This window comes from Pelobates fuscus, chromosome 6 (assembly GCF_036172605.1).
Source record: "Pelobates fuscus isolate aPelFus1 chromosome 6, aPelFus1.pri, whole genome shotgun sequence".
NCBI lineage: Eukaryota > Metazoa > Chordata > Amphibia > Anura > Pelobatidae > Pelobates > Pelobates fuscus.
This window is the reverse complement of record NC_086322.1, coordinates 259511475-259527159: the sequence shown is the minus strand read 5'-3', so window position 1 is coordinate 259527159 and position 15685 is coordinate 259511475. Positions and strand designations below refer to the sequence as shown.

Below are 15685 nucleotides of genomic sequence, written 5' to 3'. Positions count from 1 at the left end.
ACCAAAAAGATGCATTAGTGGGCGGTAGGTAAAAAAAGGTTGACTACCACTGATCTAAACGCTGCTCTCTAAGTTCTGTGTCTAACTGAGAACTAAATTAGTTGAAGTTGTATGATGATATGGCTAGTTTGAGCCGAGTCTTGTGGTGCTGTGTCTAATAGACTATGGGTTCAATGCAGGTGATAGCTGTAGTCTGCTAGCTTTTAAGTTATTACGGTTTCTGTGTAATACAGGGTCTCCCCCGTGGAAGCGCTCCTGTATCGCGCGCCCACCTAGTGGCCTGTGGAGTAGGTTGGCTCCCGTAAGGCTGTTCCTCGTCTGTGGAGTCATGAGGGTGGGAATACGCTGGGTGAGACAGTCTACTTTGTTATCTCATTTGTGGGGAAGGTTAGTCAGAGGTGAGTAGGTAAGTATGTGTGCGATGTGCCCCTTGTGCTGTTGCTCTTACGTGAGCTGGTTATCTACTCTACTGCACTGCTGAGTCTATCAGCCTGTGAAATGTACCCGGTAGTAGTGGCGTGTTGAGTGCAGTGAGAAGTATCCCATATGTTCTAGAGTGGGTGATATAAAGAAGATGAGGATAGCCACCTATCGTTATAAGAAGAAAAAATACTGGCATCTGTTGCCTATTCGTAGACGTGTGGGTGTAGTGCTGTCTTTCCTGTCATCTTGCGGTTAGTATGAGTATTGTGTGTGACTCTACACATAAGTGTTGCGCAGCTACAAAATGGTATGTTACAAAAAAATAAAAGAGAAACAAAGGATAAAAAACAAGGTAGTATAAAAGTAAACTTATACTAGAGAAGTGTGAAATACTCTCTCTTCTCTGGTTAGAGTGTCCGTTGTTCAGATTTTAGCCAAGACATAAGACTCCGGCATGGATGTTTGCGGGACGAACTCAGAGGCTCCTGCCGGATTCCACTGGTGTCTCAGTCTAAAGTAGCATCCCGAACCTGGTGGTTCTGTGGGTCAGCTGGGAGTCCCATTTTCTGTAGGATCGAGTCGCATTCGTCTGGTGCTGTGGCAGGTCGAGGCACTCTGAACATGCCGGTGATAATCGCTGATTTGGCCCCCTTCGGTGTCAGCAGGGCCGTCATAAGACGCCTGGCACCTCAGCCTCCGTCACTGTTTCTGAGACACCCCTTATCTTTATGTTGTTTCTCCTCTTGGCATCTGCGTGGGCAGCGAGGCGGTGCTCAAAGGAGCGGTTCTGCTGTTGGAGTTACTTCACTGCGTGCTGCAGTGAGGTGATGTGCTGAGTTCCCGTGTGGGAGGTGTGTTCCAGCTTGCTGATTCTGCCCGTTAGGCCTTGCAGGTCTCCTTGCAATGCTTTCACGTCGGCTGCTATTTTCTCGTGATGTTCTGCGAGGAGGTCCCTCAGGACAGCCCCGGTTACTGGAGCGGAGTCTGGGTTTGTTTGTGGGGTTGCCGGCTGGTTCGACGCGTGCAGGGTCGGAGCAGGTAACATGCTCAGCTCTGTGTCCTCAGATAGGTCGTCTGAGAAATCTGAACCGCCATCCGCGAGGGACGCTATCTTGGGACGGGTGCGCCCTGGGCCTGCCGCCATAGATCCCCTATTGTTAGTCCTTCCCTGGGTTTAATTGCTTTTTTTTTTTTTTTTTTTTGCACCCCATTGGGTCTACAGGGGCCAGGGGTTTTCGCAGATACCGTTAGGTTTAGGTTTGCTGTGTATTTCGACCTCTGAAGGGCTGCAAGGCTCCCACTGACGAGATTTGCCCTGTTTGGGTATACATAAGCAGGGCAAATCAAAAAAGGCTGCAGGGGGAGCACAAGTCTTGCAGAGGACGACCAGGAGGTGGTTGTTACACGAAGAATAACACCCACGAAGCAGCACTGAAGTGGATGAAGAGCATAAAGTAAATCTTTATATTTTACATTAAATGTACCATATATCTTTATGAAATACAAGTTAGGGGGCCTGGATACTTCTATCTACTACCATTGGATTTCTGTGGGAACTTGGCCCTCCCTGTTTGGAGCACATTGGTGTAAGTACCCCGTCTGTTAAGTGTGTGCATCATATTCTTCAGCTGTGATTTTGTCACGGTAATAGTCCAGATAGTCTAGAGGCAAGAAAACAAGAAAGTTTTGTATGGGGAATGTGGCATGACAGGGGCCAATGCGAGACTGTTTTAAATTTCGTCTCCCACTGTCCCTTTAAGAGCGCGCCCGAGACACGCGGCACGCTCTTAGTGTCAGACAGGACACGTGACCGCTTCTCGTGGTCACTGCCCGCCTTCCTGATCTCATCGTCTGATGAACCACGGCCGGCCCCTGGAGAGGGTAAGTACCGCTACAGATTTAAGGTAAGTAATTTTTTCTATTACAGTTTCACTTTAAATGAATAAGTGACTAGGCAGTGCCATACTGGCATCCCATTCCCTTCCCTGAGTGTTTGTAATTATTTTGACTTATTCCCTATGTGACGGCGCTCCTGTATACCGAATACCTCTGTCAAAGTTTCCCTATTGCTAGGGTAGAATCGCAAAAATGATTATAGCGGTTCCCCAAACATCAGCCAAGGCTTGATGAAGGGGTAAAACTGACATGGTTAAATGTCACAAATTACACGTATGTATACCAGCATTCCCAACTGGGGATCATCATCAGAAATATTGCAAATCCAGCATCAGAGTTTGGGGCATACCTCTATCAAAGTCAGGGTAATAACTGGCAGACACCAGGACAGGGCTCCTCACAATCCTCAAAACACAGTTGGGGTGATTGGCTTTCACAGAGCGCCTGAACACCTAAGGCCGGCCCTGCTCACAATCTTGTGGCGCCCCCATGCCATCTTTATTTGACCCCCTCTAGACAATTTCAGGCACATTCACAATCTGTCGCCTGCACCCCCTTCAACAAAACCCTGCCTCCCTTCATCAGTACCCTGCCCCCTTTTATCACCAGCCCCCTGCCCCCCTTTATCACTAGCCCCCTGCCCCCCTTATCACTACCCCCCCTTCACCAGCCCTCTGCCCTCCTTTATCATTAGCCCCCGTTCACCAGCCCTCTGCCCCCTTTATCACTAGCCCCCTGCCCCATTTTATCACCAGACCCCTACCCCCTTATCACTATCCCCCTGCCCGCTTCAATAAAATGCAATCATTATATTAAAAAAAAGCAATAAGGACAAACATTTACATTAAAGGCTGCTGCTCCCTGTATCCAGCTGTCAGTTTTTCCCACTCCACTGACTCGCCGACTGAAGAGCACCTGACACCCACTGAGTGGATCCTTCCGATGTCGCACCCCCACGCTCCTCCTCCACGCTCCACCAATTCGGACGGTTTGTGAGTGACCGACTGCGAGCTGTGTCAGCCACCTGGCACCCCAAAGACCGGCCCTGGTTACAGTCAGACAAAAAGGCATACAGTCAGGCACAGTTACACAGGCAGACGGTCACACACAGAGTACAGTCTCACATACACACACACGCAGACACTGTTACAGACAGTAACACACAGATTACAGTCTCTCACACACACACATGTGCACACACGCAGACAGTCAGACACTGTTACAGTCACACACAGAGTACAGTCTCTCACTCACACACACACACACACACGCAGACAGTCAGACACTGTTACAGTCACACACAGAGTACAGTCTCTCACTCACACACACACATGTGCACACACGCAGACAGGCAGACACTGTTACAGTCATACACAGAGTAGTCTCACACACACACAAGCAGACAGTCACACACACACACACACAGACACACAGTCTCTCTCTCTCTCTCACACACACACACACACACAGTACAGTCACAATTACCTATTTCCCTTATGGCTGGAAGGGAGGAGTGGAAGCAGGGATTCTTTTCTGTGCAGTACAGCTTCAGTTCCTTTTAGCCCCGCCTCCTCCATGATTAAGAATTTAAAAAGCCACTTCTTGACTGCTGATCCAGAAAAACCCCACCTCCTGTTGCCCTCCGTAAATAATAGCATCACACAATAGTTATGGGTAAGGGCAACGGCCACAGCTTTATTAAATTTTGACACAGACCAGCTTTCCATCCAACTGCCAGCTGTTGAGAGACTTCTACCAACAGGCAGATACCACTTCTTTGTCCATGAGTTCATATCAGCCTGCCTACCACCATCAGCCCTCGGCAGGCTGCGACTGCCCAAGCTGACTCATCAATTTCTTTCAATTTCCAATGCGCTGGCCAGGAACACCGCTGCAGCTGTGACAACGAGAAGAAAGAACATACCAGAACCAAGAAACATACCAGAACAAGCGCAATACACAGTTAAAACACTATAGGGAGGGTGGGTGGGAAATTAGTACGTTCTCACTCCTCACTTTACTGAGAAACTGATATGGCCCCTCCTCTGCACTGCTTTATATTTAATATTGCAACAAAGTATCCAATATAGCCACCCAAACGTACTGCTGGCCTCCAGTCATGCCCTCCCTTCCTTTTCAGTCCATGGAGATACTTGACTGCTGATCCAGAAAAACCCCACCTCCCGTTGCCCTCCGTAAATAATAACACCACACAATAGTTATGGGTAAGGGCAACAGCCACAGCTTTATTACATTTTGACACAGACCAGCTTTCCATTCAACTGCCAGCTGTTGAGAGACTTCTCCCAACAGGCAGATACCACTTCTTTGTCCATGAGTTCATATCAGCCTGCCTACCACCATCAGCCCTCGGCAGGCTGCGACTGCCCAAGCTGACTCATCAATTTCTTTCAATTTCCAATGCGCTGGCCAGGAACACCGCTGCAGCTGTGACAACGAGAAGAAAGAACATACCAGAACCAAGAAACATACCAGAACAAGCGCAATACACAGTTAAAACACTATAGGGAGGGTGGGTGGGAAATTAGTACGTTCTCACTCCTCACTTTACTGAGAAACTGATATGGCCCCTCCTCTGCACTGCTTTATATTTAATATTGCAACAAAGTATCCAATATAGCCACCCAAACGTACTGCTGGCCTGCAGTCATGCCCTCCCTTCCTTTTCAGTCCATGGAGATACTTGACTGCTGATCCAGAAAAACCCCACCTCCCGTTGCCCTCCGTAAATAATAACACCACACAATAGTTATGGGTAAGGGCAACAGCCACAGCTTTATTACATTTTGACACAGACCAGCTTTCCATTCAACTGCCAGCTGTTGAGAGACTTCTCCCAACAGGCAGATACCACTTCTTTGTCCATGAGTTCATATCAGCCTGCCTACCGCCATCAGCCCTCGGCAGGCTGCGACTCCCCAAGTTGAGTAATCAATTTCTTTCAATTTCCAATGTGCTGGCCAGGAACACCACCACCGCGATGTCGACCCTGTCCAGTCCCACCTGTCGGCATCGCGCACCCCGCAGCCAGCGCCAACTCCACTCCAGACTGAAGTCCCAAATTAAAAATATCAAGCCCAATGCTAGTTAGGTGGACACCATCCCTCCACATCAAATTCCTGTTATCCTCTTCCAGCTCCATGTGGCGAACCACTATTCCCCCGATACTTCAAACAAACCTGGCAACCGTCATGTTAAATTTTCGCCGAGCCCGCTCAATCCCGCGGGCTTGCGGCAATGCCCGCCAACAGGGGCGCGGAACCATTTCGGACCAAATAAGCGTGAGGTCTCGGAAGAGCGCCATGCATCTGGCCAAATCCTGTTTTATCATGTAGAGGAGATCCACTGTCCTGACCCGACCCAAATCATTGCCTCCCGCGTGAACCACTAACGTAACAGGCCCAGAAACAAACCTCTGTAACTGAACACATTCTGTGAAAAACTGGCCCGAGGAGAGACCACGAACACCTCGCCACCGAACCCTGGCCACTTCAAAGGGAAAGCCTAAGTTCCTCCTGTAGGACCTTTCCTAAGCTCTGCGTGCTGCCCAATAAATATAGGAGTGACCCAGAATCCAGACAAAACGAGGGGAACCTGCGAGAAAGAAAATTACAAAAGATGCGGCCGCATATATAACTTGAAGCGACCCGACTACCACCTGCCCAACCGCTTAATCGAGGCCTCCGAGAATCCCAACATGCCTGCCTGAGTAGCGGCCCCAATCCGAAAGGAGTGGGCCGAGTATCCTGAAACGTCCACACCGACCGCCAATAAAACCGCCTTAAGCCTAGCGGAGAACCAATACCGAGTTAACGGGGACCCATCAGCATGTACCAATAAGGAGCCCACCCAGCCCGGACGAACTGCTAAGTACGATTCCAACAATCGCACTGGGCAGAAGGGGCCACTGGCAGCACCAATTCGCACCCAGGCACCTCGACCAGCACAGTCGGTTTTTGACCGACGAAACCGCAGATCCAGGGCCTAGGCCGACAGATGCACGTCCGACAACAACATAGGAGATAACACCCGTAAGTTAGGAGCCACCAGCTCCCCCACCCTGAATGCCCCAAAAAAACATAAGGAAAAGGCTACCCGAAAAAGTAACACCTCAAAGTCAGAAGTTCATACGTTCCGGAGGTCCTTCAACAAAAGCTCCAGCAGGTCCGCTGAAATCGGCCTCCGACGATCCTTACCCTTTCGAAGTCTCCAACCCTTCAATACTCGCTGTATAATGAATTCTTTGGAAAGATCCCTCCAATCCAGAAGCCGAAAGCAAAAGGACAAGGCAGACATAGCACGCAACGCCACTGCACTGGACTTACCTTGAGACTCCAAAGAGGCTAGGAGAAGCAGAGTGGCCTCGAACCGGCCCTCCTCTGATAAAAACCCTTTAGTCCTGTCAGCCAAGGACAGCCAGTGAGACCATGCCACCTGATAGGCCCGACATGACCCCCGGGATAGCGAATCCGACAACAATCGTCTCAGGATTCCATAGCCAGGTCCCATAAAGATGGAGGACAGGACCGACCCACAGGCGCCGCCTCTCGAAACCGGTCCCACTGCAACCGAGAAAGAGAGTCAGACACCACATTCAATACCTCAGGAACATGACACGCCTTAACCCATACATTGAAGTGGAAGCTTAACAGAACTAAGCGCCGGAGCAAGGCCAACACCGGAGGGGAGGCAGAAGTAGCCCGCGTAATAACGTGAACCACGCTCATGTTGTCAGTATGAAAAACGACAACATGACCTCGCAAATCTCCACCCCAAAGTTCCAAGGACACCACAATCGGAAAGAGCTCCAAAAAGGTGAGGTTGCGCATGATATCCCTACCTTTCCAGCCCACAGGCCATGTCTCCGCACACCACTGACCACGAAAGAAAGCTCCAAATCCTACGGAGCCGGAAGCGTCCGTAAAGAGATCCAACGATGCATTTGGTGCAGCCTCCCGTAGCCAGCATGAGTGGCCATTGTAGGCGCCCAGAAAGGAACTCCAGACGCGTAAATACTCCCGCATGCGGTTGTTTACCCTGATGAAATGGTGCGGTTCCTGAATACCAACCGTGGCCAACGACAGTCGACGACAGAATACACGACCCATGGGCAGAACCCGACACGCAACGGTCAGTTGACCCAAAAGGACCTGCATCTGTCGCAATTGAACCTTCCTAGCTCCTTTGACCCGGTCCACTAATTCCCGAAGAACCGTGAGCTTATCCTCCGGCAACCAAAAAAAACATATTAACGGTATCGATTTCGATACCGAGAAACGATAGCACAGTCACCGGGCCCACTGTCTTATTCTCGGCGACCGGAACCCCAAACTCCTTAGCTATAGCCCGAAAGGAATCCAGCAAGTCCACACATACTTGGGAGCCTGCAGGACCCACAAACAGGAAGTCATCCAAGTAGTGCGTAACTGAGTTCCAACCTGATTGCTGAACAGTAACCCATTCGAGAAAGGATGAAAACATCTCGAAGTAGGAGCAATAAATCGCGCACCCCATGGGCAGGCACATGTCGTAATAATAACTACCACAAAAGTGGCAACCCAGGAGGTGGAAGCACTCGGGGTGTACCGGTAACAACCGAAAAGCAGACTCAATGTCTGACTTGGCTAGCAGGAAACCCGCTCCAGCTGCCCTAACCAGTTCCAAAGCCCTATCAAAGGACGCGTATCGAACTCGACACACCTCCTTTCCGATGTCATCGTTCACAGATCCTCCAGCCGGGTAGGATAGGTGATGGATCAATCGGAAGGAGCCAGGCTCTTTTTTGGGGACTAAACCCAGCGGCGACACGCGGAGATTGTGAAAAGGAGGGAAGACAAAGGGGCCGGCCATCCGCCCAGTTTAATCTCCCTATCCAATTTGTCCTGTAACTTTTCCTCCATCCCGCGGACTGATTTCAAGTTTTCCGCAAAAAAAACAGGACTCAGACAAGACAAATGGAATCCAAAAGCCCTTCAAAAATCCCCCTAACAGAACCGCCGCAGCACGTCTATTGGGATACCGGTCGAGCCACGGCCGCATCCTTATGACGTTCACTGGAGTCCTCATTTCTAGGTACGTCATTCCCACCGACTCCCTTGCCCGTGGCCTGTCTCCCCTTTTTAAAGCAGTGCATAGCGGCGTGTGCTCCTCCACAATGAGAGCATTCATGTCTGAAACGACAGGAACTGAACCATTTACACTTGCTTTCATTGAACAGTCAGCAGACTCCTCTCTTGTGGCCGGCAGGCCCGGGAAAGGCAGATGGTGATGGCCTACACGGCGTCATCAGAAGTAGCCATAGGCTGCCATAGGCTACCATCCTGCATGCTGAGATCCATATCCGGTCATGCTGCCATTTTTTGACTAAATTGTTGGTCGTAGCGTGACCAACATTGACCCCCATAAATCTTATAAGCCCCCCAGATTATATCCAGATACCCAAATAGAGAGCTAGCCTTCTCTGTAAAACGACGGACCAGAATACTGGAATAAATATTAAACCCCTGAAGCCAGTTACCGAACGTGCGAGGAATCTGCTTAGACTTGTCCGCCTCCAGCAGATCCCCCCTACGGGGCCTGTCAACAGATTCCCTGTCAGAGGAAACCAATGACAAGAAGTCAACGTACTCACCATTACATATCCTGTCCTGCGTCTCCGCGGGGATATGGACTCCCAGGGGGGATATGATACACAAAGACAGACACGGTCTAAAACCCCCTTGAACCACCCTAGCTACCTGCGCACTATTGCTCTGCGCCTGCGACCCCCCAGACAACTTTTCTAATACTGCGCGCAATAAACTCAAAACCTCGCTAGAGCTACCCTGATCCCCAGGCAACTCACCCCAGACGCTCGCGCAAGTCAACTCACCCCTGGAGAGTGGTACAGCTGGCTCCTGCACTGTGGGTATGACAGCTTCATCCTCTTCCTCTGTCCAACAGTCTGAATCTGACTCTCCCCGAGCAGCACTGATTCCCTTGAGTTGAGGATCTTCTATTATCTCTCCCTGGGTGTCTGGTACTCCATCCTGTTTCAGGCAGAGTTGCAGGACTTCTGACATCTCTTCCATGATGTCTGCCGCTCCTGCCGGCTTCCGGCAGAGTTGCTGGGCTCCTGAGGACGGGTCCGGGGTCTCTGACCCGCCGGAGAAGAAGGGGAGGCGGGGCCTGTGGCATGGCAGCATCCGGCTGTGCCCGCGTCTCATTCGCGCCCCCCCGGTGATGCGTCCGACGTCATTCTTCTGCGTCCATGCGTCTGACCCGATGAGGTCACTTCCGCTCTTACGGCGGACTCCGGGAACAAACCTCCATTCCGGCACCATCTTGGGCCCTTTCCCCCGAAACCATGGCAGAGCGCCCGCAACGAGAATGCACCTGGGGGCCTCCTCTGAGCCATCCGCACCGGAACTCCTCGCAGCAACCCTCTGTAATGCTTACATGAATATATGTGGAACACAACTGCAGTTAACTCAGGATTTAGATTAATGACTAGGATAGTAGAGAATAGTACAGGTACTGTATCTTTAATTCAGTGGTGGTTTGTTTAAACGGAGTAAGCAGCTTATGATAGGTATGCAGTATAGCAGAAAGCAATTTATCAGTCCATGGAATCAAGCAATTAAGATTTGTAGGTTGCAGCAGGTAAGACTTAGTTTGGAGTGAGAGGTAAGCACACTTGAAAGCAGGCAGAATCCAATACGGTTGATATTATTACTTAGCTTTAAATGGAGGAAGTCCAGGTTTACCTAAGTTCCCCTCCGGGGAGGAGAGAGTTTTTTAGCAGTAAAGAGAAGGTCCTTTTACATTCCGTGGTCGAGGTGAGGAGAGAGTGGGGCAACAGTTTCCAGTCCGGGTTCGATACACAAAAGGGTTTGAAGATACTTGCTAGCCGGTTTTGATATTCGCAGTAAGGCTTTTCAATAATCCAGCGTTGTGAATCTGGCGCGGTCTCCCTATGTAGCGTGTGGAGACCGCGTCAGAGAAGGGGGTGTGGCCAAGCTCCGTCTACCCGGAAGTGTCAGGGTAGCGGTAATGCCGGCAGTTAAGACATGACACCCTCCAATCTCCATGCCTGGTACTGGTTCTTCTTACAGGACTGGGGGATAAACGCGTCGGAGGCCTTGTCCTCCGGGCCCTCCGACCGTCTGCAGGGGGCTGTTCAGCCGTCCTCTCCATCACAGCAACACCAGAACTTCCAGCAACGCCGGCCATAACAGCATCAAGGGCGCCTGAGCCATGAGACTCCAGGTAAGCCCGCAGCATGCCAACCAGTGCCTCCTGGGACACCGTTGCTGTAGTAGATGCCATAATAAAATATAGAACTACTGATAACCTAACACTAGATCTAAATTACTAGGCCCTACACTCTATAAAATAAATTAGTACTTTCTCACTCCTCACTTTACTGAGAAACTGATATGGCCCCTACTCTGCACTGCTTTATATTTAATATTGCAGCAAAGTATCCAATATAGCCGCCACCCCCTTACTGCTGGCCTGCAGTCATGCCCTCCCTTCCTTTTCAGTCCTGGGAGATACTGTGCAGGGATTTATTGTATGACCTAGTGTACCTATGTAAGTATTATGGTTGCCGGAGTCACTTAGTTTAACAGCAGCTGCACACTCTGACGTATTACAAAAGTATTTTTTTTATTCATTATTATTTCAATGCATTTATTTTGCATTTGTTTTAGTGCATAATGCACATAATGCAATAAAAAAAGAACAAGGACATTTCTCAGAAAAATATGTCCTCGAACAAGATACCAAATTTCCTATCAGTAAATGACTCTGCTTTAGATTATCTCAAGTATTAAAATACTCATGTTAAAAGGCCATTTAAACACCTTTACAAATTCAGATTTAATGACAAAGGGGCCCTCACATCAATCCACTGTATGCTACAGTCTGTGCAATGTTTCAGGTAAAATATCAGCTTCTCTTGGAGAAATATTTGGGGTATGAAATCACTGAAAGGAGCACTATAAGGCAGGGGCGTATTAGCCGCGAGGCAAACAAGGCATTTGCCTTGGGCGGCATTTTCCAGGGGGCGGCAAAAAACGCCGCCCCCGAATGCCCAGGGCAAATGCCTTGTTAGCCTTGCGGCTAACTGACATGCTGGGCTGCTGCTGGGCTGCTGCTGGGCTGCTGCTGGGCGGTCGGGTGGCGAAGCTGGGCGGGCGGCGAAGGAGCACTTCCTCTGAGCTGTCTGCTCAGCTCCCTCGCGCGCCGCAGAGTGAGGCTGGGAGCCGGAATATGACGTCATATTCTGGCTCCGCCTCCCAGCCTCACTGTGCGGCGCGCGAGGGAGCTGAGCAGACAGCTCAGAGGAAGTGCTCCCTCGCCGCCCACCCAGCAGCGCCGCCCGACCGCCCAGCAGCAGCCCAGCAGCCACTGGACCACCAGGGAGAAAAAGAACCCCCCCCCCCCCCCAGCATTCCCAAAGGTAAGGAGGCTGGGGGGGGGGGTAAATTAAAAAAAAAAATGTGTTAAATATGTGAGTGAGTGAGTATGTGTGTATGTCTGTTAGTGTGTGTGTGTGTGTGTGTGAATGTCTGTTAATGTGTGTGTGTGAATGTCTGTTAGTGTGTGTGTGTGTGTGTGTGTGTGAATGTCTGTTAGTGTGTGTGTGTATGTCTGTTAGAGTGTGTGTATGTCTGTTAGTGTGTGTCTGTTAGTGTGTGTGTGTGTGTATGTATGTCTGTTAGTGTGAGTGTGTGTGTATGTATGTCTGTTAGTGTGTGTCTGTTAGTGTGTGTGTATGTGTGTCTGTTAGTGCGTGTGTGTCTGTTAGTGTGAGTGTGAGTGTGTGTATCTGCTAGTGAGTGTGTGTCTGTTAGTGAGTGTGAGTTTGTCTGTAAGTGTGTGTGTGTGTTTCTGTTAGCGAGTGTGTGTTTCTGTTAGCTAGTGTATGCGTATCTGTAAGTGAATGTGTGTGTGTGTATTTAGAACGCGGGGCGGGGGAAGGGTGGGGGTGGTGCGGGCGGGGGGGGAAGGGTTGGATGGGGGTGGCGCGGGCGGGAGGGGGGCGCCTGAGTTTTGTCCTGCCTAGGGCAGCACAAAACCAGAATACACCACTGCTATAAGGTCAGGAAAACTAACCTGTATTCATGACACTATAGAGTTAAAACCACCATCTAGCCACCCTGGTCTTCTCATGCCTCCATAAAAATAGTAAAATCTTACTTGTGTTCAAGTCTGGAGCTGCTGGCTCTGTCTCTGTTTTCTTTTGACCTGCCCACTGCCTGCTGACATCAGCAGAAGGGGTGGCCTGATCCAATCACAATGCTTACCCATAGGATTGACTGACAAAGAGGCAAATCAGGGGTAGAGCCAGCACAATTCAAACACAGCCCTGGCCAATCAGCATCTCCTCATAATGCTGAATTAAATCAATGAATCTCTATGAGGGAAGTTTAGTGTCTGCATGCAGAGGGAGGAGATACTGAATGTTTGGATGCATTTTAGGCAGCCATGACCATCACTAGGCTGTAATGTAAACACTGCATTTTCTCTGAAAATACATTGTTTACAGCAAAAAGCCTAAAGGTAATGATTCTACTCATCGGAACAAATTCAATAAGCTGTAGTTGTTCTGGTGACTATTGTGTCCCTTGAAGAGGTATACGAAAAACTATTTGTCACAACACAACTTGTACAACTATCAGGGAAATTGGATTTGAACGTGCCTCGAGGTGTTACTGTGACCCTGTCAAGTTAAACCACATATACCCAGAGCTTTCTATAACCAGAGCTATTTTTTGTGCATGCTCTGTCCCTGGGGTCATGCCTCTTTGAATCATAAAACTGGACAAGATACACTGTCTTAAGTGTTTTATTTGTTAGTCGATTTTTGCTATCCCTTTACTACGTTTATATCTTTATGATTTCAGTGTTTCTGTGGATTACCTGTAAAAATATACTTATTGCTGAGTTTGAGTCCTCGTGAGCTTTACTGTGTATGCTCCAACCTTCTACCCACTAATAAAATAAATAATAATAATAACAAAAAGTGTTAACTCCACACTGCGGTGTTTCTTATAGGGGTAAACACTCGAGTGTTATATAATTAAAAAAAAAAAATGCTATTATCTGTTTATCCTTCTATCCAGAAAAACCTGGCTCCTGTCCTCATGATGATATAGTGTGTATACAAGGAAGCCACCGAATGTGTACCAGCGATGACACATGTCCACATGATCAAAAATGTTGCTCATACCGTTGTGGAAGAGCATGTATATCACCTGTATCAGGTATGTTACTCAATATTTGTATTGTCTGCAAGATCTTTTTTTTCATGGCAAGTCAGATATTTAGCAGATTAACAATCCTAAAATGGCTGTCATGTTTCTGACTTTACCATAATTAAAGGTGAACTCTTAGCAGCCTAACCAATAAGGCACTCTGTAGTGGTTATGATGCCTCTAGTCGCCTGGTGACATTTTTCAGCTGGAGATCAATTCATTTAACTCTTATACCATCAAAACTGTATATACATGTTTTTTTTTATATTAATTCGCTTTGTAAAAAAAATTTAGTCAATAAAAAGTCTATTACCTTCATCCAGGAATGATTATCAGCTAGAACAGATACTAATTTCTCTGCCAGGAGCCCATTACACCAATTTAATGTTTGCAAAAGTCTTGAAAATGACAGCATCCCCACTCCTTCCAAACAGTAGGGGAAATTTTAAAGTTCATACCATTCCTTCAGCCAGTGAAGGGAGGAGAGAATAGTATTTCTCACATACCTCTTATGCCTCTTAGAGATTGCTGCAAAACCATTTAAATAACTTTATTAATATCCGGGTCCTTACAAATACCTACAAACAAGATATTTGACGATATTATTAAAGGGACACTGACTAGTACAGTGAAGTCGTCATGTTCACGCATACGCATTCCAGTCCACTCTCCTTAGCTCCTAGGTTACATCGATGTCGTGCAAATCGTCCTCATTAAATTAACAATGGCTGGACTTTTTCCGGGCAAACCTCATATATTAAGGGCTTTCCTGGTATTCACATACTGTACCCTTCTCGAGAAGGGTACTAATGGGGTAATAATGCAGAATTAAAGGAACGCTATAGTTTTAGGAATATAGACCTGTATTCCTAACGCTATAATGTGCCCTGTCCCTAACTTATTAGGTCCCCTCCACCTCCACTTTTAACACTCCCCTATCTCCAGCATTGAGGTATCTCGGCACTGGCTAGATCTCCTCCTATCGTACTGTCACATAGAAAGCATTGAATGAAGGGCTTGCAAAGGCAGCAGGCAAGATCTGCAGCTTTAACAAGCTGGTTTTATATATACCTGCAATAAAAAATGCATGCATGTTTTCATTGGAGGTATGTATACTAAACAGTGATATTTTGGGTATTTAAGCAGTGGAGTATCCCTTTCATTACTTGTATTAAAATTTATCAATATCAGCTAAACTGTAAGTACTTGTCTTAACGATGTGAGTATTTTAATTCCTAAATTGTAGATAATTAAGCAGTGAGACTGAGGATATGATATATACACCAGAACTGCTTCATTATTAACGCCTCCGCGACCGCGGACGTACCAGGTACGTCTGACAAAAAATGGTTGTTAAAGACCTCGGACGTACCTGGAATAGGCGTCCATAGTGCTGCCTGCAGGGGGACTGTCTGAATTGACAGGCAGTGCCCTTGCTGGTGAAAAAAATTAAATAAAAAATATTCTGCATCTGTAAAATAAAATAAAAAATTGTTAATAAATCAAAATATAATTATATATGTATATATATATATCTTATATATAACGTCATACTAGGTGTATTTTTTATTAATATATACAAAGATTAATATAAAAATACACAGAGTAAAATTGCACACGTGTATATATATATATATATAATATATATAACTAAATATATATTTTATATATATATATATTATTATTATAAAAAATAAATAATAATTAATTAAAAATAAATAAAAAAAATGTAAACATAATTGTAAAATTTGTTTAAAAAAAATAAATATACAGTATCTCTCAAAAGTGACTACACCCCTTACATTTTTGTAAATATTTTATTATATCTTTTCATGTGACAACACTGAAGAAATGACACTCTGCTACAATGTAAAGTAGTAAGTGTACAGCCTGTATAACAGTGTAAATTTGCTGTCCCCTCAAAATAACTCAACACACAGCCATTAATGTCTAAACCTTGGCCAACAAAAGTGAGTACACCCCTAAGTGGAAATGTCCAAAATGGGCCCAAAGTGTCAATATATAGTGTATATATGTAATTTTATTCTAACTGTGTTTTGATATTAATATATATATATATATATATATATATATATATATAT

At 47.1% G+C, this 15685-nt stretch overlaps 1 protein-coding gene across 1 annotated transcript in view; it reads left to right on the top strand.

Moving 5' to 3' along the window:
• Positions 1-15685, top strand: part of LOC134566150 (balbiani ring protein 3-like) — a 438349-nt gene that overhangs the window by 369519 nt on the left and 53145 nt on the right. The window contains exon 17 of the mRNA XM_063425856.1: positions 13452-13592. Coding sequence (XP_063281926.1) covers positions 13452-13592 — 141 coding nt within the window. The remainder of the gene's footprint in view (positions 1-13451; positions 13593-15685) is intronic.